The following is a 22,989-nucleotide window of genomic DNA, read 5'->3' on the forward strand; positions in this document are numbered from 1 at the left end:
ATGAAAGAATAAATACGGAATACGGCACTTTATAGAAGGTTTGAAAGGGAAACGATTATGGTCCTTTTTTATACAATTTTTATATAATTGGAGCTATGGTCCAAATGAAAACCCTTCGGAAATATAGTTGCATAAACTGGTAATCATTTTGTATAGTTTTCGAGACCATTTTCAATGCAAATCAAACACAAAAAAATTAAAATATTAGGGCACCAACTACATATATAAATTATTAATTGCCATACAAACAAATATCAAAAAGTTCCTCAAGTCTTAGAGCTCTTACCCAAACGATAAGTAATACCCCACTAAAAACCAAATTAAACCAATTTAAGCAATCAGTAAAATATTCCATAAAAGAAAAACAGTATAGATTACCCTGCAGCATTAGCCAGATTCCAAACGGAAAAAAACAATTTGTAGATTAATTTGGAGCATTAACCAGATTCGATAGGATACTTTTATAGACCGCACACACTTGAGAGAGCAACCACTTGGACGCTAGAGGTTGTTATTACGACGAGGAAACTTAAATTACGATTACTCGCAAATGTGCAGCATTATCAGAGCCTCAAGTGGCGAACACCCAACAACAGGCTTTATTATCTCAACGCCTACATATGTATGTATATGGAGGAAGGGTGCGCTGCGTCCAAAGTGCCATACGGGCATGCAAAAGCCCATTGGCTCTGCCCGACACTTTGCTTGACATTGTGCCCTGGTCAGAGCTGGAGACCGGTCGTTAATTGCTTCAGTGCCCAAAAAAAAAAAGAGCGCCAACTTTTGTGAGCTTTAAGCTTGCGCTGATCTAGTCTTGTTTTTGTTTCGATTGAGAGCCATGAGCTGTCGTTGCACTCGAAAGCTGACTCTGGCCATGAGCGGCTGTCTGATTATTTTGGTGATCGCCCTCACCGTCGGCCTTTGTGTGGGCCTGGGCGGAGGCGAGAGCGGGGCAGTGCGCGAGGTAAGAAAAAATACATCAAAATATTGGCTGCCTGTACTGGGTGAAACTCAAACTGGGCTTTGTTTTTAGGATCCGCCCATATTTACAATCGATCATGCGGGCAACACTTTCGTGCTGAATGGTGAACCCTTCCGATATGTTGCTGGATCGTTTCATTACTTCCGTGCAGTGCCCGAGGCCTGGAGGAGTCGTTTGCGCACGATGAGAGCATCGGGCCTGAATGCAGTGGATACGTGAGTACTCGTTCATTGCCACCAAAAGACTTTAGGCATAAGTAGCTTAAACTTTCAGTATGGAAATTTATAGAAATTTATTTCGCAATATTTTGCCTCAATGCATTGGAGACGTTCGTGCTCAAAAATAATCCACTTTGTGCTCATGGATATCTCTTCTATATCCCCCCAGCTATGTGGAATGGTCGCTACACAATCCCCACGATGGCGTCTACAACTGGGAAGGCATTGCCGATGTGGTGAAATTTCTAGAGATTGCCCAAGAGGAAGACTTTTATATAATACTGCGCCCGGGTCCCTATATCTGTGCAGAGCGCGATAATGTAAGTCAACTTGAGAGTAAAACGTCAAAGCGGACAGTAATTAATTCCCTGTTGATTTCTCTTCTAGGGTGGCCTGCCCCATTGGCTCTTCAGGAAATATCCCAGCATTAAGATGCGAACCAGTGACAGTAATTACCTGGAAGAAGTGGGTAAATGGTATGCAGTGCTGATGCCACGCCTGCAGCACCTGCTGATCGGCAATGGGGGCAAGATCATCATGGTGCAGGTGGAGAACGAGTACGGGGACTATGAGTGCGACAAAGTCTACCTAAATTGGCTGCGCGACGAGACGGAGAAGTATGTGGCTGGCAAGGCGCTGCTCTTCACGACGGACATACCCAACGAACGCATGAGCTGCGGCAAGATCGATAATGTGTTTGCCACCACGGACTTTGGCATTGATCGAAGTGAGTTATCCCACCCCACGAAAACCAGGTTGAACCTCACTCGAATCTCTATTCAAAACAGTTCACGAGATCGACGATATTTGGGCAATGCTACGCAAACAGCAGCCCACGGGACCGCTGGTCAATTCGGAGTTCTATCCAGGCTGGTTGACCCATTGGCAGGAGCTGAATCAACGACGCGATGGTCAGGCGGTGGCCGATGCCTTAAAGTGGGTGATGCTAGCTGCTCTTAGGCAAGCTAATCCAACTAATTTCGGATCCATTTCAGGACCATTCTGAGCTACAATGCCAGCGTCAATCTGTACATGTTCTTTGGCGGCACCAACTTTGGATTCACGGCCGGAGCCAACTACAATCTGGATGGTGGCATTGGCTATGCGGCGGACATCACCAGCTATGACTACGATGCAGTGATGGACGAGGCTGGCGGCGTGACCAACAAATATAACCTGGTTAAGCAGGTGATTGGCGAGGTTCTACCCCTGCCCGAGATTTCGCTCAATCCCGCCAAGCGTTTGGCCTACGGCAAAGTGGAGGTGACGCCCTCACTCGCCCTACTGTCGGCCGAGGGACGTGCAGCCCTGGCCAAGGGCAATCCCGTGGATGCGACGAAGCCAAAATCCTTTGAGGAACTCGATCTGTACTCGGGGCTGGTGCTGTACGAAACGGAACTGCCCAGCATGGACCTCGATCCGGCTCTCCTGAAGGTGGATCAGATCAACGATCGTGCCCATGTCTTTGTGGATCAGCAGCTGGTGGGCACACTGTCCAGGGAGGCGCAAATATATTCGCTGCCATTGAGCAAAGGATGGGGCAGCACGCTGCAGCTGTTGGTGGAGAATCAGGGACGCGTCAACTTTTACATCGCCAACGACACAAAGGGCATCATCGGTGAGGTGAGTCTACAGCTGCATAACGGCGGCTACCTGCCGCTGGAGAACTGGAAGAGCACTGCATTCCCCCTCGAAGCAGTGGACGTGGAAAACTGGCGGAAACAGAGCGGAGAGCGGGCACTGGATGCCTTCCTGGCCAGGCAGCGCATCCTGCGCAACGGACCCATCCTCTATACGGGCAGCCTCAACGTGGAGGAGATCGGCGACACCTACCTAAACATGGCTGGCTGGGGCAAGGGCGTGGCTTATGTGAATGGCTTTAATCTGGGCCGATATTGGCCCGTGGCTGGTCCCCAGGTCACACTCTATGTCCCCAATGAGATTTTGAAGGTGGGGGATAACTCGTTGGTGATTCTGGAGTATCAACGGACGAACAAGACAGCAAATGGTGAGGATCTACCCGCTGTGCAGTTTGATGCAGTTGCTCAACTGGACGGACAGTCTGGAGATGTGCCACTCAAGTGACATTTCTTCAAGGAAGATAACCAATTATAACTATTTTACTAATAGATTTAGGTACTGCATCTGAATAAATGGTTTTTAAAGCCTCAGGCAATGCGGTGCCTAAATTATTTTCATAATTTAAGGAAGGATTATATCGAAGTTGCTTAAAACCCTGTTGTGGATTTAAAATGATATTATATCAATCAAATCCAATTGATCCAACAGGTTCACTTATGGTATAAAATAATAAAGAGAAACGTCCGCGTTATGTTTACTTCACAAAATCAAAAATATATATCTACTCCATAGAAGGTCTGGTTTTGATTGATCTTTTGCGTCAACAACCTTTGTTAAGCTTTATTATATTTGCTAATTTTCTTATTATTATAAATTTATAATTGATAAATTCTATATTTAAATAAATGGTTTTTTATTAATGTGCTTGACTGACTTGCATTTTAGTTTCAGCTCGTTTTCAATTGACTGTTTCCTTTACCATTATTATCCTATTTTAATTTTAATCTTTTTTTTGTTTTTTTTTTAATTTTTTAATGTATACTTTGATACTTTTTGTGCTTAAATTTTGATAGATTCCTAATTTTTAATGGGCTTTATCATTGGCAAGTGGGGAGATTCTCAGATTCAGAGTTCTCTATGCAAAATTGAGCATTAAATCAATTAATGTCTTGGGATTTCTTTAGATAATTGGGAGAGTCTTAAAGAAAGAAGATCCATTCCGAAACTTTGAGATTATTTTATTCAACATCATGTAAGGTAACAAGGCTGGTTTCTATGGCAGTCATTTTTTATAGGGTTTGCATTTTTATACCCGTACTCAAAAAGAGTTAAGGGGTATATTGTATTTGTGGTAAAAGTGGATGTGTGCAACGCATGTCTGTCTGTCCGTACGACTGTCTTTCTGTCCGTCTGTCTGTCCGTCCGTCCGTCCGTCTTGATGAGCGCCTAGATCTCATAGACTATAAGAGTTAGAGGAACCAAATTTTGTTTCCAGACTCATGTGATACGACACTGCTATAAGTGTATTTAAAAATTTCACGCCATGTAAAATTTAAAATTCTAAATAGATTATAAGCTCAACAATTTATATACTGACTGAATACGGGTATAAAAGTAGAGTCGCGTCCCCAGAAGCGACTCACACGTTCCTTCTCGTTAATTAAATATTTGGCAAAATACCCTTTAATACAAAATACCTTTAATACAGATATTTTGAATGTTTTTGAACAAATCAGGAATGGATCTTCAGTGGGTAATTAATACATAGTTATTCAGTTGTTGTTCAGTTGTTGTTGAGGGCAGTGTTCAGGAAATACTTGTGTAGGACAAAGCCTTGGCTAAATGAACTCCTATCTAATGAAAATATATATATATATGTAGGTATAGTTCAGAATCAGTGTCTGTAATTAATATCAAGGTAAATAAGAACACAACTCGTGTAGTAAATCTTCATTCAAGGTACAAGAACGAATGCATTTAGTGCTCTTCTTTAAGAGTTTTAGCGTACAAAAGTTAAGAGTGCGCGTCTTCATAAATAAACCACAAACTGAACTCAAGGTAAATTACGAGAGCGTAGTTTTACATCAAGTTTCAGTTTGAGTTTTTTTTTTGCAAAAATATACATATAGCTTACTTTTTGTTTGTTTTTAGTTTTCTTTTCTGTTTCTGTTAATTTTAAGCTCTTTTTGAAATGAGAAAAGCAAGCTACATGGTATGCGTTTTTCTTTGTTTTTCTTATAATATTTCTATCTGTGCGTTTTTTTTTTATAAAAATAATTATTATAGTGTTTGCATTCATGATAGATATTTTGTTGTTTTGTGCTAGGTTGTAGCTTTTGTTTTCAGTTTAGGAATGAGTTTCGTTTTATATTTGTTTTTTTTTTTTTTTGCCTTTTTTGTTGTTTGGAAAATTGTTGCATTTAATTTCTGTTGTTTTTTTTCTCACTATCTCTCTCCTCTCTTTCTATACATTCATTAAAAATATATCACAGCTGCATTTCGAGTAAAAAATGTCTTCCCTCTTCGTTTACTTTCATTTGTAAAAATGTATAGAAAATGTCTTCAAAATGTTTTGCTTTGAGTTTTGTTTTCATTTTGTTTCACCATTTTTGGTTGATTTTGGGCAAAGAGAAAGCCGACGTAAAAACAGCAAAAAATTTGGCAACCTAGTTAATGTGTTTTTAGTTAGTCAATGTCCCCACACACGAAGACGGAATGCGTTTGCGTTTTAGTTAGACACGTACATAGCCAGCTACAGTATAGGTATACTCGTGTATACGAGTACAGACACATATGGGTAGTAGATAGTATAAGGTATTTATAGTATAGTTAACTAACCGAAGCGTAGATGAGTATTTGTAGTGATTTTCCTCCTCGTATTCCTTCTCCTTTCATTTGTCTCTAAAGTGCTGTGGGTGCAGCGAGGGCCATTTGTCAGTGCCATTTCGATTTTTGCGTATAAATGTCGGCACGCAAATTCTGTGCAAAACAAATGCCCAAAATCTACAAGGGAATTTAAATATTAGTTGATTATTCAATGGAAAAGATTAAAGCTAAACAAAACAAAAGAACAGAACAAGTAATTAAAATCAAATCAAAACCTGGAAAAACATGACCGCAATGACAGCCGTGGAAATTATAATCAAATTATGCTCCATCCACTCTTCGCCAGCCTGAACGCAGCCCTTTTCATAGATGATTTTGGACAGCTCCAAGCCCTGGCAATGAATCAAATGGAAATCAAATAAAATATGGAATATAATAATTCATAAATAGATTTAACTAAAACAAAGAATAGGGTATCACAGAGTATTCTGTTTGTTCAGCACCTGCAGCATCAGCAGGCCAACGCAGGCTGCTGCCACACTTATTAGATGTGCCTCCAGCCAATCTTCGCCAGCGCGCAAACAGCCACGCTCATGTATATTCCTATCCACAGGCTGCTTGCACAGATTATTTATGGATGATTACACGATACATTATGAGTAAACCTAAACCTAAAACCACTTACGTATCCCTCTTTTCGCACATCATATCCGCATTGCTTGTTTTTGATAAGCTCTTGGGGACGGCGACGGCAACACGAGAAGGGCACCCCGCAGGCCTCACGGCTGCCAATGGCAATGGACGAGCAATTGAAATAGTTGTTGCTGTCCCAGTCCTTGGGGCCATCAATGCCGCAGCACTGCAGCCAGTCCTCCTGTATCCAATCGATGAGATTCTGCTGATCGGCATCCTCACGATAATGCCGTATGAAGGCCTTGAGCCCCTCAGTGGCTTGGTCTTTGATCTGTAGTGGGCAAACCATTAAAATGAGTATATCTTGATTATGGAGAGACTTACCCAGCCCTTGTCCTTGAGCACAAACGCCAAAGCACAGAAGCCAATCTCAGCTATCAGCAATATGCTCAGAAAAATGGCATACTAAAGAGAGGTAATATTTCACATTAAATGGGTTTAAATGGAAACCATTTTCATACCCACCGCCGCCAAAAGACAAGTATTCTCCCGCAATGCGCCCACGCTGCCCATGAAGCCGAGAAGAAAGGTAATGCCTCCCAATATAATCAACACAAAAGCCGGATCCAAGGCTATGAAATTAAGCTTGGCAAAGTTGCGAAACATATCTTTCTCGCTCCAAGCCCAGATTCCCACGGATAGCACCATGAGAGCAGCCATCCATATAAAAACATTGCCCATGAAGAGCATGTATTTCAGGCAGCAACTGATTTCGCTTGTCTCGCGTCGATATTTACGCACTGCAGGCATCTCCGGAATGATTTAAACTTGATTTGTACACTAATTATAATAACTATGACTAAAACATAAACCAAAACGCTATTTTCACTTATTTTTACTGAAATCGGATCTATCGATAAAACATACCGTCGACCCTCAATAATATACCCAAATATACCTTCTCATTTTCATAATATACCATGCATATACCGAGGAAAATCATATTTCTCAATTTTGATATTCGATTTAATTTAACAAGGTATGTAGAACGCTCACCACTAAACATATAATTTTATCATATAGATGAACTAGTTTTCTACAATCGAGCTTATTTTACGGACTCCCAATTATTTTATTGTTTATAAAATAGTAAAGAATTTTTTCCGTATTCATGCACTTGATTAGATTCCTCACATATGTTATGTTAACCCACTAAAAGACTTGGAAAATAATTGGCCTATTTCAGTGGACATGACTAGAACAGAAAGGTTGGCAATAAGAATAATGCAAGAAGGTAAGGTAAGAATAAGAAAACGTACATCGTGTATCTATGATCTGCATCTATTCAGCCTTTGTGCCATACCATAGGTCAACCATTGTATATTACGCACGAATACTAGGAAACTTCAGGAACTTTTGAGCAGTTCAGGGGAAAGAAAGCTAAAGCAAAGAGAAGGCTCTACAAGGAAAATATAAAAACCGTAATCGATACTCTGTTTAAATGCAGATGACCGCCTAACTAAATTTAGTATTACGGTAGTTTTCGGTTTTTTTTTGTACTTCTATAATTTTATCAACAATGAATCTACAAACAAATGTATCCCGTTAGATACATTTGATTTGTATTGAACAATTTAAGCAACATGGAACGAGCAACACTCTACATATCTTGGGGAAATTGATATTATAGATTTGAGGTTGTCAGGATCCAATAAGTGCAGAAACTACTCAGTTATAAAACTATCGGGACCGAGATATACTATATACGGAAAACAAAGCAGCTTGGAAAACATATTCCACATTGATTACAGGAAACAGGGTATACAAATGTCCCTACTGAAAGCAGATACCTGGTTGATCAGGCACAATGACGTCACATTCCGTGCACACTTACTTTTGATGCTTTGACTTGTTTTGTTTAAACCCTATTTTGTAAACAGACCCATAAAAAGGAGTCCTTCAAATTAACCAATTTCGTGGAAAATTGATTCATCAATCGGATAAAATTATATGTTCAGCGTTGAAAGTCATAGTTAGCTAGTAATATTAAGCAGAATATTAAAACCGAGAAATATGATTTCCGATCTTGGACAGACAACGATTAACCCATGGCCGACAAGTGGGTATTTCGATTTGCGCAGGAATAATTTAAAACCTGAAACACTTTTTATGCATATCAGGAGAAATATTTTTCAGGACATGTAAAGAGGAAGGAATGGGGGTACAAGGAGCGTATAAAAAATTATTATTTACCGCGGTTTACGTCAAGTTGTTCACCTGGTTACATAGAGCGGGGTTTTTCCTCGGTATATTTACGGTATATTACGAAATGAGAAGGTGTATTTCGGTATATTGTCTTCATGCGGTATCGATACACCCGCGGTCACACTGGTCAGCAGGAGGAAAAAACGCAGACAAAACGCAGGAGGAATTAACAAAATAAATACATATTTAATCAAGTTTGCAAGTGCTGTGCTCGGTGGTTTTGTGAAACATTTAGTTCGTTTTTCCAAGCGTGCGCGGTTTTGCTACCTATGACGACAGTGAGTTTTTCCCCAGCCTGTGCAAGTGTATGAGTGTGTGCGTGCGTGAGTTTTTGAGATTTACTGATGGCTGAAAATGTTTAATTAGCAACGAAAATCGAGGAAAATGCATATACTAACTTGAAATAGCCGATATACATGAAGGAAATTCAGCGAAAAATGTAAGAAAAGTTGATATTATAAGCCCTGTAATGGCCCTTAGGGCGAACAACCCCCCGCATTTAATCAAAGAAAAATGTTTGTATGTGTGTGCTCTCCCGTGCTGGCAGCGCAGTTGACGGCCGAAAAAATTTGTAATAAAAAGTGAAAATTCTTCTAATAATAACAACGGTACGATTCTGCCAGGTTGCAAAGAACAAAATCAGATGCGTGGCGGACAGTGTAAAAGTCAAGCGAGCAAAATTATGTGAATCGCGTATCTGGCGCATGAATTACATACATATGTACATACGCTAGCAGCAGCAGCGCGACAGCGCTGTAAAGTGCGTTGCGTCGCTGCCGTGGTCGCCATCATAGCAAAAAAAAAAATGAAAAAAGGAACTAAAATATTGTGATCCCACACGGTTGGAAAATCAAAATAATGCCGCTAATTGTACGGAGAATATACACACAGATATTTGTCGAGTAACTAATGTAATGGGGAGAAGTAAACTTTTGTGAAAAGTACAGTGCTGCATTTACTTTTGAACAAAACGAAACGAAACGAACCAACTCAACTCTCTTCTTTCCTTCTGCCTCTAATGTGCAATATGGCAGAGCAAATGCGTAAAAATCACAACGTCAACGATTGTTGTTACTGTTTTTGGTGTTGGTGTTGGCAACACGCTCTCTTGAGCTGCAATTAATTATTGAGCGAGTGTAAGAGCCCGTGCGTGCGGGTGTGTGCATTGGAAAAAGTAACAAGATTTTTAGAGCTAATTTCGATATAAAAAAAAACTAAAAAAATCATACATATTTATGTATAGAGAAAACGCAACGGTGTGTGTATATAATTGTATACCTGTATATATCCACATGCGGATTTCTGTGTGCTTGTCTATGCCTGTGTAAGCTGAGTGCGTGCATGTGTGTGTGTGCTGTGAGGCTGAAAATGGAAATTATATAAAAGAAGCTTTCGGCTTAGGCTTTACTTTACAACCAATCCACACGATCAATAAACCAGAAAAAAACAGATTCGACTTGCGGCCAACTGTTTGTGTGAAATTCTAGAGGTTCGGGCCCAAAAGCCCGTTAATTAATATTCTCCGATATTAATTAAATGTATTTTCGAATAGGGGGAAACATTATCCCCCAGCAACAAAAACAAAACGCAGCATGCGACGTCGCTGCTGACGTCTCAGTCGCTGCCAATGTACTTTGCTCACTTGATACACAAAAAACGGTACTCGCCGCTCATCTCATCTCTCTAGGAGAGTGTATGAGAGGGAGAGGCAGACGTCTCTTCCTGATCGACTCTGCTCCCCCACCCACTTTTACTCCCTTTTTTCGCATGTTCTGCTGACTGGGTAGTGCGGTGGGATGACAAGCGCCCCCCACATTTGTGTGTGTGCCTCTGTGTTTGTGTGTTACAACAACCACCAAAGCACCAAAGGCAAAGCTCATTGACGACTGGAAGCGGCTTCCTTTTGTCTACCTAATAAAATAAAACAAAAAAAATTAAAAACTGCAAACCCTAACCGGAACTTGAAAGACAAGCAAGCTGACGTTTGTCAATATGGCTTCATTTCCGTTTTAGAATTTCGTCAGAGCCATTTCAAATTTCGCCAAGATTTACTTTCACCTAGCGAAAAGCATACATATGTATATACAAATACAAGTGTGTGTATGTATGTAGTCTCTATTAATGTATGTCCTGACGGGGTGTATGATTAATACATTACATTTACATCCACATGTATGTACATTTACATGTGAAAGCATATTGAATTTGTAAGTTTATCGGTCGCTCTGTTATACATACTCACATGTCCTCCTCCCCTGTGCCCGTGTCGTGTTTGTGTTGGGGGGTGCTGGTGCTCCACTTTTGTATGCAACAAATTCAGTATTTTGCTGTTGCATACTCCCCTCCCCGCCCCTTACTGTTAAAACCACAGAGTTTGGCGAGGGATGGAGATAGGTAACAACAAAATGAAGCCTGTCATCGAACGTCAGAGCGTCTCACCCTTCCAATTTACCTATCCTATTCTTCGATCATGCTAACATGTGGCAACACTGGCTCGGATTTTACGACTAGCGTTAGAGGGAGAGTACTTAATAACGGTGCTACAACGAATATGCACTTGCCCTGTCTCGTCCGTAAATATTTGTTTACCTGCCTCTGTCGCTGTCGCTGTCAGGGCGAGGGTTCAGTACATGACATACTATATATGTGCCTATGTAACTCTGACTGTGTGTGTGTTTGTGTATAGTTTGATGTACATACAGTGGGTCACAGGTTATATTGGCAGATTTTTAGATCAATACAAAGACAAAGGTGTAATTGAATAGTGTTTTCTTTAATATTAAAAAAAAAAACAGAAAATGCAAAATTAAAACCACTGCCTGTGTGTGTGTATCTCTGACAAAATCTCTGTACGTGTGAGTGTGTGTAAAATAATTGTAAATGAAAGGAAAAAAAAAAACAGTTGAAAAGACACAGCCACAGAGTTGCCATATCAATCAAACGCAGCGGGGAAAGGAAACTTTGTTCAACCCCAGAATAAAATATAGAGGAAAAAAAGATATAACAGCCGAAACTAGAATCGTTTCAGCATTTAAAACGAACAAGCCTTAACTACAACTACAGCAATTGCTTATTCGTTAACTTGATTTTTTTCAGAGCCGAACGCAATATTTTTAAACTGAAATCAGATTAAAGCGATGTCCGCCAAAACCGAGGCGGACAATACAACCGCCGCCAGCTCCGGCGGCGGTGGCAACAGTAGCAGCAGTGGTGGCGGCGGCGGGGGAACGGGCAACACATCCTCCTCGAATGGAACCGCCACACCGGCGCGTCGTCTACGCACACGCAACTCCACGGGCAATGGTCCGGCGAGCGGAAGTGAGTCCGGCAAGAAATCCAATCCAAACGATGAACCCTCAACACCAGCTGCAGCTTCGGCCGCCAGTGGCCATGGCCCGTCGCCGGCTGCGGGCACGGAGCGTCCCATGCCGAGCGTTCCCATGAACCATGCCAGCAGCAGTGTGTCGGCGAGCAGAAAGTACCACAACAGCTGTCCCCATCCCACGCCCACAGTGCACAAGAAGACGGTGCACACGCAGCCGCACAGCAGCAATAAGTTTGATCAGGGCAAGAACGAGGAGTTCCACTTTGATACGCCGCCCGAGTGCCCCGTGTTTCGGCCGACGGCAGAGGAATTTAAGAATCCGCTGGCCTACATCAGCAAGATTCGTTCGATAGCAGAGAAGTGTGGCATTGCCAAGATCCAGCCGCCAGCGACATGGTCGCCACCGTTTGCCGTGGATGTGGACAAGCTGCGTTTTGTGCCGCGTGTCCAGCGGCTCAACGAGCTGGAGGCCAAGACCAGGGTGAAGTTGAATTTCCTGGATCAAATCGCCAAGTTTTGGGAGCTGCAGGGCTCCTCCCTCAAGATCCCAATGGTGGAGCGCAAGGCCCTCGATCTGTACACCCTCCATCGCATTGTACACGAGGAGGGTGGCATGGAGCAGACCACCAAGGACCGCAAGTGGGCAAAAGGTGGCCAATCGTATGCAGTATCCATCCAGCAAGAGTGTTGGTGCCACCCTCAAGAGCCACTACGAGCGCATTCTCCATCCCTTTGAGGTGTACACCTCGGGCAAGGTGCTGGGTCCAGCTGCAGCCGCTGCCGCAGCCACGGCCAGCGGCACACCCACGCCCGTGAAGCTCGAAGATGTGGGCACTGAGTACAAGGCCCACGAGATAGCCACCCGTCAGCAGATCGCACCGCCCAATGAGACGAACACACGCCGCTCCAAGCGCTTTGGCAACTCCACTGCCAGCTGCGGCCTAGCAGGCGGCGCAGCCTGTGGCAAGGATGGTGGGTCTCCCGGTGGTGTGGTCATCAAAACGGAGACAAAGGAGGATTTCAAACGCGATCTTCTCAGCAGTTTCAATGCAGTCCAAGGCAGTGGCGGCACACCAGCTGGCGGCACACCTGCTGGCCGTGGCGGCCCCAAGAAGACCAACAACGAACCGACGCCAGCTGCGCCGCCACTCATTGATCCACTGATGAAGTACATTTGCCACATCTGCAATCGCGGCGATGTCGAGGAATCGATGCTGCTATGCGATGGCTGCGACGACAGCTACCACACGTTCTGTCTGCTGCCGCCCTTGACCAGCATACCCAAAGGTAAGAAGCACACACAACCCCACCAACCACCAATCACACTTATCGCTGCTCCAACTAATCCCCTATTCCCATTATCAGGTGAATGGCTGTGTCCGCGCTGCGTTGTTGAGGAGGTGAGCAAGCCCCAGGAGGCCTTTGGCTTTGAGCAGGCCGAAAGGGAGTACACGCTGCAGCAGTTTGGCCAGATGGCGGATCAATTCAAGCAGGAGTACTTCCGCAAGCCAGTGCATTTGGTGCCCACCGGATCGGTGGAGCGTGAATTCTGGCGCATTGTCTCCTCAATTGATGAGGATGTGACCGTTGAGTATGGCGCCGATTTGCATACAATGGATCATGGTTCGGGTTTCCCCACCAAGAGCTCGCTGTATCTGCTGCCCGGGGATCAGGAGTATGCCGAGTCCAGTTGGAATCTGAACAATCTTCCGCTGCTCGAGGACTCGATTTTGGGGCACATCAATGCCGATATTAGTGGCATGAATGCCCCCTGGATGTATGTGGGTATGTGCTTTGCCGCCTTCTGCTGGCACAACGAGGACCACTGGAGTTACTCCATCAATTATTTGCACTGGGGCGAACCCAAGACCTGGTACGGTGTGCCCGGCTCCTGTGCCGAACAATTTGAGGAGACCATGAAGCGGGCAGCACCCGAACTGTTCTCCTCACAGCCCGATCTGCTGCATCAGCTGGTGACGATTATGAACCCAAATATATTGATGAACAATCGGGTGCCGGTGTTTCGCACCGATCAGCATGCCGGCGAGTTTGTCATCACCTTTCCGCGCGCCTATCATGCGGGCTTCAATCAGGGCTATAACTTTGCCGAGGCCGTTAATTTTGCGCCCGCCGATTGGCTAAAGATGGGCCGTGAATGCGTCAATCATTACTCCATGCTGCGTCGCTTCTGTGTCTTCTCCCACGACGAGCTGGTCTGCAAAATGGCTTTGGAGCCGGCCAAACTGACATTTGGGATAGCCACCGCCTGTTACATTGACATGGCCGAAATGGTGGACACCGAAAAGAAGCTGCGCAAGTCCCTACTGGAGTGGGGTGTGACCCGCGCGGAGCGTCGCGCCTTTGAGTTGGTTAACGATGATGAGCGGCACTGTCAGGAGTGCAATACCACGTGCTTCCTTTCGGCAGTGGCCTGCGAGTGCAACGACAAGCTGATTGTCTGTCTGCGGCACTACACCGTCCTCTGTGGCTGTGCCCCAGAGAAGCATACGCTCATCTATCGCTACACGCTCGATGAGATGCCACTGATGCTGCAGAAACTGAAGGTCAAAGCGCACAGCTTTGAGCGTTGGCTGTCGCGCTGCCGGGACATTGTGGATGCCCATACACCCACCTCGGTGACGCTCACCGAACTGCAGGAGCTGTGCAAGGAGGCGGAGACCAAAAAGTTTCCATCATCGTTGCTGATTGATCGCCTGAATGCAGCGGCCATCGAGGCGGAGAAGTGCGTCACAGTCATCCAGCAATTGGGCATCAATAAGGTAAGAAATATAGCTCCTCCCCCTGTAGATGGACCCTCTCAAACTTTAGGTGTTGCCCCTCTGATACTTCAGGTACGCACCCGTTCGGATCACAACCAGGAGGCGGCCCAATACAAGCTGACGATGGAGGAGCTCGAGCTGTTTGTCCAGGAAATTGATAATCTTTGCTGCATCATCGATGAGGGCACCTCGGTGCGGGAGCTGCTCGTTTTGGGCAAGCAATTTGTGGAGCGTGCGGAGGGGCAGCTGCAGCTAACGCTGGAGGCACTCGAGGAGAACGAACTGGAGACGCTGATCAGTGAGGGCAGCTCCCTGAGGATTGAATTGCAGCAGCTGGATCTACTCCAGAAGCGTCTGAAGCAGTGCAAGTGGTACAAACGCTCGCAGGGATTGCGGGAGACCAGCTCCAAGCTGACATATCAGGATGTGAAGAACCTCCTGCATATGGCAGCGGCCGATTTGGATCCCACCGATCCCTATGTGGACAAGGAGATGCGCAAGCTGCAGCAGATTGGCGCCGACATTGAGTCGTGGGAATCGCAGGCGGCCAAGTATTTCCGCCGCCTGACGCAACAGCACGAACTGGCGGAAATTGAGCAGTTCTTAAAGTCGGCGGGCGAGATAAGCGGCCAGGTACCATCGCATACCCTGCTAAAGGATGCCCTGCGCAAGGCGAGGGAGTGGCTGCGTGCCGTCGAGCAGCTGCAGCAGAACAATCATGTCACCTACTGTCACACGCTCGAGAATATGATTGAGCGTGGCCTGAATATACCCATTCAGCTGGAGGAGCTCAGCCGCATGCAGGGCCATTTGTACAGCGCCAATCAGTGGAAGGATAATACGGCGTGCGCCTTCCTCAAGAAGGGCACCTTCTATACGCTGCTCGAGGTGCTGATGCCTCGGGCGGATGCCATCAATATTGACTCGGATCTCAAGCCGCGCTTCCAGGTAGAGTCGTCGAAAGTATTCTTTGATTTAGATTGCTTTAAAAAATCCCTGTTGCAGGATAACTTTCTGAAGGAGAAGAATCCGGCGGAGATTGTCGACAGTTTCAAGCATGCCGAGGAGCAGGAGCTGCTCGATATGCGCGACCTACGGCGCCAGAACATGACCAAGAACCCCCTGCGGGATATGTTCTGTCTGTGCAAGGCCGAGTTCCGTGGCCTCATGTACAATTGTCAGTTGTGTCGCGATTGGTTCCACGAGGACTGTGTGCCACCGCCACCCTCGGCATTGAGTCAGAATGGTTTGCTGAATGGAGGAGGAGTCGGAGGCGGCGGCGGCGGCGGCGGCATGGTGCCACCCACGAATCGGCCCAAGTGGCTGTGCCCCAGCTGTGTGCGCTCGAAGCGGCCGCGTCTGGAAACGATCCTTCCGCTGCTCGTTCAGCTCCAGCAGCTGCCCATACGTCTGCCCGAGGATGAGGCTTTGCGTTGTTTGGCGGAGCGTGCCATGAACTGGCAGGACAGGGCCCGCAAGGCCCTCAGCAGCCCCGATGTGAGTGCGGCCCAGGAGGCGATTCTCGCCCAGCAGCAGAAGCGTCGCTCGGAAGGTGGTGGCATCGGTGGTGGCGGCGGCGGCGGTGTTGTGGGCAACATAAACAGTCCCCGCAAGCCCCGGCGTCGTGGCAGCATGGCCAAGGAGGCCAGCGGCTCCACAGAGTCGGATGCCGATGATGATGACGATGATGACGAGTGCCGGCTACGGATCGTCGAGGATGGCTTCAGCAACGATGAGGATGAGCTGCCCCGCCCCGCAACGAACACCGAATTGAATTCCGATCTCCTCAAGCTGCTGTCCGATAGCGAAATTGAGAATCTACTAGATCTAATGATGGAGGGTGATCTCCTCGAGGTCTCACTCGACGAGACGCTCGAACTGTGGCGCATACTGGAGACGATGCCCCCCACAATGCTCCAGGCGGAAGCCAACAGCCGTGTGGCCCAGCACTTGCAGCGACAGCGACAGCAACCGACATCCCTGCCGCCCACATCCTCCAGCATTCACTCCGGCGCCGAGGACTCCAACGACAGCCTCCTGGTGCAGAACAGTCCCAACAGCAACAGCAATAATAGCAGCACGCCGGCCACGATTACCCCCAACAATGGCCGCAACAAGAAGCGGCGTTCGAACGATGCCAGCGGCGGCAATGCGGCCGTGCCACGCAAGAAGCAGAATACGCCCAAGCAGACGCCCAGCAAGAAGAATGCCGGCGGCGGAGCGGCTGCCAATCGGAAGAGTGAGGCCAAGGCGGCGACCGCAGCAGCGGCGGCGGCGTCAACGACACCGGGAGCGGATGCCGATGCGGAGAATAAGCAGGCGAATGGCGGCAATACCAACTCAAATATATCCTCGGCTGCAGCGACGGGGGCGGCGGGTGTGGGTAGCGGTTCGACCACACCCACGCCTACGGCCACGCCTGGTTCGGCGCATAAGAAACGTAAGCGCACCTCCACCAACAATAATAGCAGTAGCAACAACAACAACAACAACAACAATAGCAACAGCAGCAACACCAACAACACGAATAGTAACAGCGGCAGCAACAACAACAACAACAACAGCCCGAGCACTCCTAGTGGAGCGCAGGCAACGACAGCACCGGCAGCAGCAGCAGCACCACCACCAACGGGCGGTGGCGGCGGCGGTCAGAAGAAGCACGCCCAGCGCAATCAACAGGCAGCCCAGGAGGATGACGAGGAGGAATGCAGGGCGGAGAACTGCCATAAGCCGACAGGGCGTGAGGTGGACTGGGTGCAGTGCGATGGCGGCTGCAACGAGTGGTTTCACATGTACTGTGTGGGTCTCAATCGCAGCCAGATCAAGGCCGATGACGATTACATTTGTATACGGTGCACGAAGACCGTCACCGTGGCGGTGAGCAGTAGTAGTAGTAGTAGTAATCATGGCATGGGAGCGACGACAACGATGGCGACGCCGGGCAAGCAGCGGGCAGTGCAATCGGCGCGATAGAGCGACAGAGAGAGATAGGATCTGGAGGAAAAGGAAGATAATGGATTTGCAAGCAACAGCCGTTTTGTGTTTTACGCATGATTTAATGAGAAAGAAGAACTATTACTACTACTACTACTACTACACACACACACACACACACACACACACACATTTACTAAGTTTAGTAAAAGTCACTTGAGATGAGAGAGTTTTTGTAGTACATATTTACTAATTATTATTGCTATTATTACGCATTCGAAAACGTAAAACACACAGACACACCCACTCCCACACACAGACACAATTACAAAAGAAAAACACACACAGAAAAAAACAAGAAAGAAAACAACAATTTATTACTACAAGAATTAAAATTTAAGCGAAAATACACACACAAACGAAACACACACACACACACACACAGACACTCTTGTAAAATGCAGAATAGCAATTTTGTTTTTGTATAATTGAGACCCATTCTTTTCACGTTCGTTAAACGTTCTTTTACTTTTACTATTATTATGATTATGATTACGATTATGATATGATGATACCATTACCTGCTATTCTTAGTTTTTGTTAATTTAATTTCACTTTTTTGTGTTCGCCTTTGAGTTTTTTGTACAATGCGCGCGCCGTTGAGTTTTTATTTTAATTTAAATATATTCATTATATATTTTTTAATATATTAATTAAATTAATTTTTGGCATTTCTTGCTCTGCTCCACTCGCGTTTGCCCCTTTTACTTTTGTACAATTTTTCGTTTTGCAAAACAAAAGCATCAAATAATATTAATATTACTTTAATATTAACAACAATCTTCCATATATGAACGCGTGGCGCCCCGTAAGCAGACAAAACAAAAATGCTTTCTTTTTGTATGTTTTTTTTGTTTCCGACCCAAGAGAAAACTTTTTTGATTTAAAAAACCAAAACAAAACAAAACAAAAACTGTAGCATAAAGAACCACCAACACCCCCCGCTCCCTCCCCCTAAAAAGTTTAAATCTAACAAGCAGAAAATGTTGTTAATAACGCGATCATACATATATATATACATATAGTGCAGTAGGCAGATAAGTTTACACTTTAAAAATACAATGAAAAAATGTATAATTTTTAATTTATAATTAATAAAAAATGTAAGTTGACTCGCGATAACAACAACAAAAGCAACTTTCCACAGAAAAATTACAAAAATAAAAAAGAACACAAAAAAATTGCAAAATGATCTAGATAACATTTAACGTACAACAAAAAAAAAAAACAAAAAATACAATGCTTAGGATTTATGCAAGAAGAAAAGAAAAAAAAAAGAGAAAACACTTTGTAAAATCATTTTTTAAATGTGTATAAAAAAAACAACTCAAAATGAAAGGGTACCCCGATGCAAGCAACCCAAAAATATTAAAAAAAAAACAAATCCCCAAAACCATTAAGGATAAACCATTCTCTTTGATTAAGGCCGATCATTAACTATTGTTTTAATGGATCCTCCTACACACCCCCCAAAACAAAATGTACGAAAAGCCACACACAAAAAAATTTATCTTTAACCCTCACGACACCTCCCCCCCCTCAACAAATATGTAATTCTATCATATAAATAAATTATATATAAATAGTATTTAAAACAAAAAAAAATACGTATTTTTAATGTTGTAGGAAGCACACGAGACAGACCATCCAGACACGTCACCTCCACATATGATATATTCACAGGAAAGTCTACGCTTCCCCTGCCACGTGCGCCACTTGAAAGTCAGCCAGGTAGGTATTACTCATGCAGACAGAGAGTTGCCTACCCGCAACGCAACAGCTTGACTAACGCGTAAACACCTGGCCATAAAAATACTCCGCACTGATAACTGATTTCCCAAGCAAAGCCCATACACATACGAGGCATTGGATACTTTGGGGAATATTGTTTACTGTCCGGTGTTTTGTTTTGCTTGGAGCTTACCGTTGCTGAAATTTGAGATATACGAAAAATCACACTTGTTTTTTGTGTATGGGTGGGTATAACCTGACCTATTGTTTACACTAATTTAGTGCTGGAAGGGAGATATCGGTAAAAACTGATGGAAATATGTAGATAGATAGATCCAACTTAATATACATTTTCCTTCTTTTATATTCATCTTTTTTATGGCTTTTCATCAGTCATATTATTGCTCTTAATTATTTGTTATATATTATTTGCGTGTCACTGCAAATTATATAGAATTTCACAGTTGTCTGATTTGTGGTTGGACTTTGCCATCATCGTTTTACACAATTTAAAGATTACTTAATGCAAATCGATCTGACTTTGTTCACAATTGAAATTGGTACCAATTTTACGGAAATGGAACGGGGGGAACAACAAATCTATTTTGTAATCAGGCCGATATTTATCTATCCATAGGTACAAACATATATCCAAAAGCAAAACCCAATAATATAATCCTAAACTCGATCTTCTTTCGGGCCATTGCACAGATCCTCGTACAAAGTACCGATTACACAATTTCAGTCACCTTCTTCAAGGTCTATTAGGCCCAAGCCCCAATCATACATATGAACAACAGAATTTCTGTGTTTTCGTTTTGATAGACGAAAGCTTATCGTAGCTACTATTATTATCAGTTGATGGGTCTACAATTGGCTACACAATGACTCCCCCACACATGACGTGCGGCATGCAATCGCCGTAGACAAACTGCTCCACGTGCATCACACCACAACACAGCGCAACACAGCACAGAGTATTAACCAATTTTGGTATAGTATTTTGACAATTGATTGTTTGTTTTTATTTTTGTTCAAATATTAAGTGCCTGCCGTGTATGCAGACGACATGCCCTGCCAGACAGCAGAGCGGTCTTTGACTTTGATTTTTGATTCTTAGGTAACAGTTTTTCAAGAGGCTATCAAAAATACATGATTTTGGCTACTAGCTGCTGACCATCTGGAGGGCGAGAAAACAGACACACAGAGCGTAAAGGATATTAAAAAAATGTGTGTTTTAAGTCAAGCAAAAATATATATAAATATATGCACAGAAAATACTAAAGACATTAGTATATATGTATGTATAGGACAAGTATTACACACTAGATTTAACAGGCTTTCCAACTTATGAGGTAACAATTAATTAAAGCGCTCGAGAGTGCACCCTAGTTGGTCCTTTGCTGGACACACTAAGCGCACACGGTCTAGCATTAATACCAGATATTATATATATATACACACATACAATATGCTCAAATCAGGCCCATATCTAATCTGCTTGTTTCGGTTTTCGTGCTCGTTATCGTTCCGTTTCTGTGTTTCTGGTTCAATCGTGTGGAATATGTATATAGAAAATCCCACAATTGGGGTCTGAGATTACATTTAACGACAGGAAACGTTGAGTAAACCAAAAACAACCGACAGTTTAGGAGGCCAGTCCGCGCTGACGACGCTTCACACGTGCATAGGGACCCACAGCCGGATCCATGATGAAGTCGTACAGCACACGGCTCCAGCTGGTGTGCTGTGGCATCGTATCGTAGAATTCCGGTGCAATGCGCTTCACCTCCGGCAGGCGCGAGCCGGGCACAGCGGGAAAGTCATGATGCTCGTTGTGGTAGCCCACATTGAAGGTAATCCAATTCAGTGGTCCATAGTACGAGTACGTCTCGAAGCCCTTGGCGAACATGTAGTGCTCCGATATAAAGTGACCGGCCACCGGGTGCAGGCCCATGGCCAGTATGGAACCAATCAGCAGATAGGCCATGGGCTTCCATCCCAAAAAGTAAACAATCAAAGCGTTGAACGTCAGCTGCACAATGGTATTGATGATCTCCAGGCGTGTCGGTGGCTTGGGGTTAATTATCAATGGTCGGAATATGTAGAAGAACGGCTGCAGGCAGACCCAAAGGAATTTTCCGAATGTGGTGTCAAAGAGTCGTGCCTCCAGCAGTGTGGGTATATCCGTATCGATTGCCTCGTCGCCTTGGTAACTGTGGAATGCGTACAAAAAAAAAACTACCATAAGTAAAAGGATTCAATAGGGTATATGACAATCAACAAGGCACTTGATTAGAGATTAGATATAATATTTAGCCCCTTATCGGGTGTGTCCACTGTAAACACAAATATTTGCCTCATATATGGAAATAATATACGGTGCCCGTGGGGGGAACTTATGCAGCTGATAAGAGCTTCAGAATGACTCAAATTGAGTGGGAAACGATGGAGCTACGTGACCAATTGAGGAAATGCAAGGATTTAGATATCCATAAGAGCTTTCTGGCTGTAAATGTGACGGGGCCACTCATCTTATCGGACACTCGAAAATGTCCAAGCAATTTAATTTGAGCTAGAGATCCAAGAAATTGACTCCTCACGGGCTAGAGAGCTTATCATGGGGCGTATATTTCAACTGGCATTATCAAGGCGGCAGACACCGGGTGCCCCCAGTGTTGTATAACGCACAACTAACCGGCTTTATAGGCAACTGCAAACAATTGTATGTACAAAAGGGCAGGGTGGATGGTGCCGCAGAACGATGAGGAGTAGGGGCCCCCACATTTATAGTTCTTCTTTATGACTACGCCCCAGCAACAACAAATTAAAGCTCAACAGCGACCGCACCTCTGCCACCGCAGCCACAGACCGGCACGTAACTGTAAACGATTGAATGCCTCTGTATGGGTGTGAAGACTTATGATATATAGAATAACGTCATAACATATAATACGTACCGATGATGTTCCAGATGATACTTCTTGAAAGATATGCTCATTGGCAGGCCAATCGGCAGGTTGCAAACGAATCCCAACATTCGATTGTGCATGGGACGGCTGTGTCCAAAGGCCAGATTGTGCGAAATCTCGTGGACGGCCAACATCAGCGAGTGGTTGATGATGCCGCCAAAGCAATAGGCCGCCACTAGAAGCCATGACCACGACAGATCCTTGACAACGAACAGGGCCAGTAACTGTGTCAAGACCATGGCGCCGGCAATCCATTTGAAGTTCGGGTCGTGTCCGAACAGCTTCTTGATTTGTGGATACTTTTCGAGTATGAGTTTACGGCGCGAGGCATGCGGCTCCTCCGTGTACACCCATTCAAAATCGGTGCGCGACACTTTTTGGCCCATTTTGGTAGGGTTTTTTTCTGATTTAAATTTGACGTCTCGAATTCGAAGTTACTGCATTGACATTATCGATCGAATTGAAAGGCAAAACAAATGATTAATAATTTTTATTGGCTGGTTGTGCGATAAGCGTGGGACGATAACGATAAAAAGAGCCAGGGCAATCCGGCGATCAAACGAGACTTAACCCACTTAACACCCCACTATTTAAAAAGTTGAGCACCCTATGTTAAACCGCGGAAAATAATACTGTTTGTACAAGCTCCTTGTAGCCCCATCCTCCTTTTTACTAACAAAAC

At 44.6% G+C, this 22,989-nt stretch overlaps 4 protein-coding genes across 6 annotated transcripts; 2 read left to right on the forward strand and 2 right to left on the reverse strand.

Annotated features, from left to right (window-relative positions):
- Window positions 1-709: 709 nt before the first annotated feature.
- Window positions 710-3,312, forward strand: LOC111078808 (beta-galactosidase). Its single transcript, XM_022373671.2, has 6 exons — window positions 710-964; window positions 1,034-1,197; window positions 1,370-1,520; window positions 1,588-1,927; window positions 1,989-2,136; window positions 2,196-3,312. Exons 1-6 carry the CDS (start codon window positions 839-841, stop codon window positions 3,283-3,285), a joined length of 2,019 nt encoding a protein of 672 aa, XP_022229363.2. The 5' UTR covers window positions 710-838; the 3' UTR covers window positions 3,286-3,312.
- Window positions 3,313-5,190: 1,878 nt separating this feature from the next.
- Window positions 5,191-7,152, reverse strand: LOC111078810 (tetraspanin-17). 3 transcript variants are annotated; one of them, XM_022373676.2, is made up of 6 exons: window positions 6,766-7,152; window positions 6,625-6,705; window positions 6,293-6,571; window positions 6,111-6,221; window positions 5,883-5,999; window positions 5,191-5,784 (listed from the first exon to the last, which is right to left on the reverse strand). In XM_022373676.2, the coding sequence occupies exons 1-6, from the start codon at window positions 7,048-7,050 to the stop codon at window positions 5,716-5,718; spliced, it is 942 nt and encodes a 313-aa protein (XP_022229368.2). In that variant the 5' UTR covers window positions 7,051-7,152; the 3' UTR covers window positions 5,191-5,715. The 3 variants fall into 3 exon arrangements, with proteins under 3 accessions (XP_022229368.2, XP_022229367.2, XP_022229366.2); XM_022373675.2 differs by lacking the exon at window positions 5,883-5,999; XM_022373674.2 differs by lacking the exon at window positions 6,111-6,221 and having other exon boundaries at window positions 6,766-7,150.
- A 4,449-nt stretch (window positions 7,153-11,601) lies between these two features.
- On the forward strand, window positions 11,602-17,902 carry LOC111078805 (lysine-specific demethylase lid). The gene is given in 5 exon segments (XM_022373667.2): window positions 11,602-12,476; window positions 12,478-13,117; window positions 13,196-14,610; window positions 14,683-15,558; window positions 15,616-17,902. Coding segments are annotated over 5 exon segments (5,733 nt in total). The 5' UTR covers window positions 11,602-11,642; the 3' UTR covers window positions 17,584-17,902.
- A 2,429-nt stretch (window positions 17,903-20,331) lies between these two features.
- Window positions 20,332-22,814, reverse strand: LOC111078806 (sphingolipid delta(4)-desaturase DES1). The gene is made up of 2 exons (XM_022373668.2): window positions 22,296-22,814; window positions 20,332-21,551 (listed from the first exon to the last, which is right to left on the reverse strand). Exons 1-2 carry the CDS (start codon window positions 22,691-22,693, stop codon window positions 20,984-20,986), a joined length of 966 nt encoding a protein of 321 aa, XP_022229360.2. The 5' UTR covers window positions 22,694-22,814; the 3' UTR covers window positions 20,332-20,983.
- Window positions 22,815-22,989: the final 175 nt, after the last annotated feature.

Source organism: Drosophila obscura, unplaced genomic scaffold (genome assembly GCF_018151105.1).
Source record: "Drosophila obscura isolate BZ-5 IFL unplaced genomic scaffold, ASM1815110v1 contig_179, whole genome shotgun sequence".
NCBI classification, from domain to species: domain Eukaryota; kingdom Metazoa; phylum Arthropoda; class Insecta; order Diptera; family Drosophilidae; genus Drosophila; species Drosophila obscura.

What these genes read in the sequence shown, in the direction of transcription:
- LOC111078810 (XM_022373676.2), bottom strand. Translation starts at nt 7,050, where the DNA reads ATGCCTGCAGTGCGTAAATATCGACGCGAGACAAGCGAAATCAGTTGC. An exon ending in TTGGCCTGCTGATGCTGCAG is followed by an intron (nt 6,000 to 6,110) that starts GTGCTGAACAAA and finishes ATTCATTGCCAG; the next exon opens with GGCTTGGAGCTGTCCAAAAT. An exon ending in TTGCGGTCATGTTTTTCCAG is followed by an intron (nt 5,785 to 5,882) that starts GTTTTGATTTGA and finishes ATTCCCTTGTAG; the next exon opens with ATTTTGGGCATTTGTTTTGC.
- LOC111078806 (XM_022373668.2), bottom strand. Translation starts at nt 22,693, where the DNA reads ATGGGCCAAAAAGTGTCGCGCACCGATTTTGAATGGGTGTACACGGAG. An exon ending in TATCATCTGGAACATCATCG is followed by an intron (nt 21,552 to 22,295) that starts GTACGTATTATA and finishes CGCATTCCACAG; the next exon opens with TTACCAAGGCGACGAGGCAA.
- LOC111078808 (XM_022373671.2), top strand. Translation starts at nt 839, where the DNA reads ATGAGCTGTCGTTGCACTCGAAAGCTGACTCTGGCCATGAGCGGCTGT. An exon ending in GGCCTGAATGCAGTGGATAC is followed by an intron (nt 1,198 to 1,369) that starts GTGAGTACTCGT and finishes ATATCCCCCCAG; the next exon opens with CTATGTGGAATGGTCGCTAC. An exon ending in GCGGTGGCCGATGCCTTAAA is followed by an intron (nt 2,137 to 2,195) that starts GTGGGTGATGCT and finishes GATCCATTTCAG; the next exon opens with GACCATTCTGAGCTACAATG.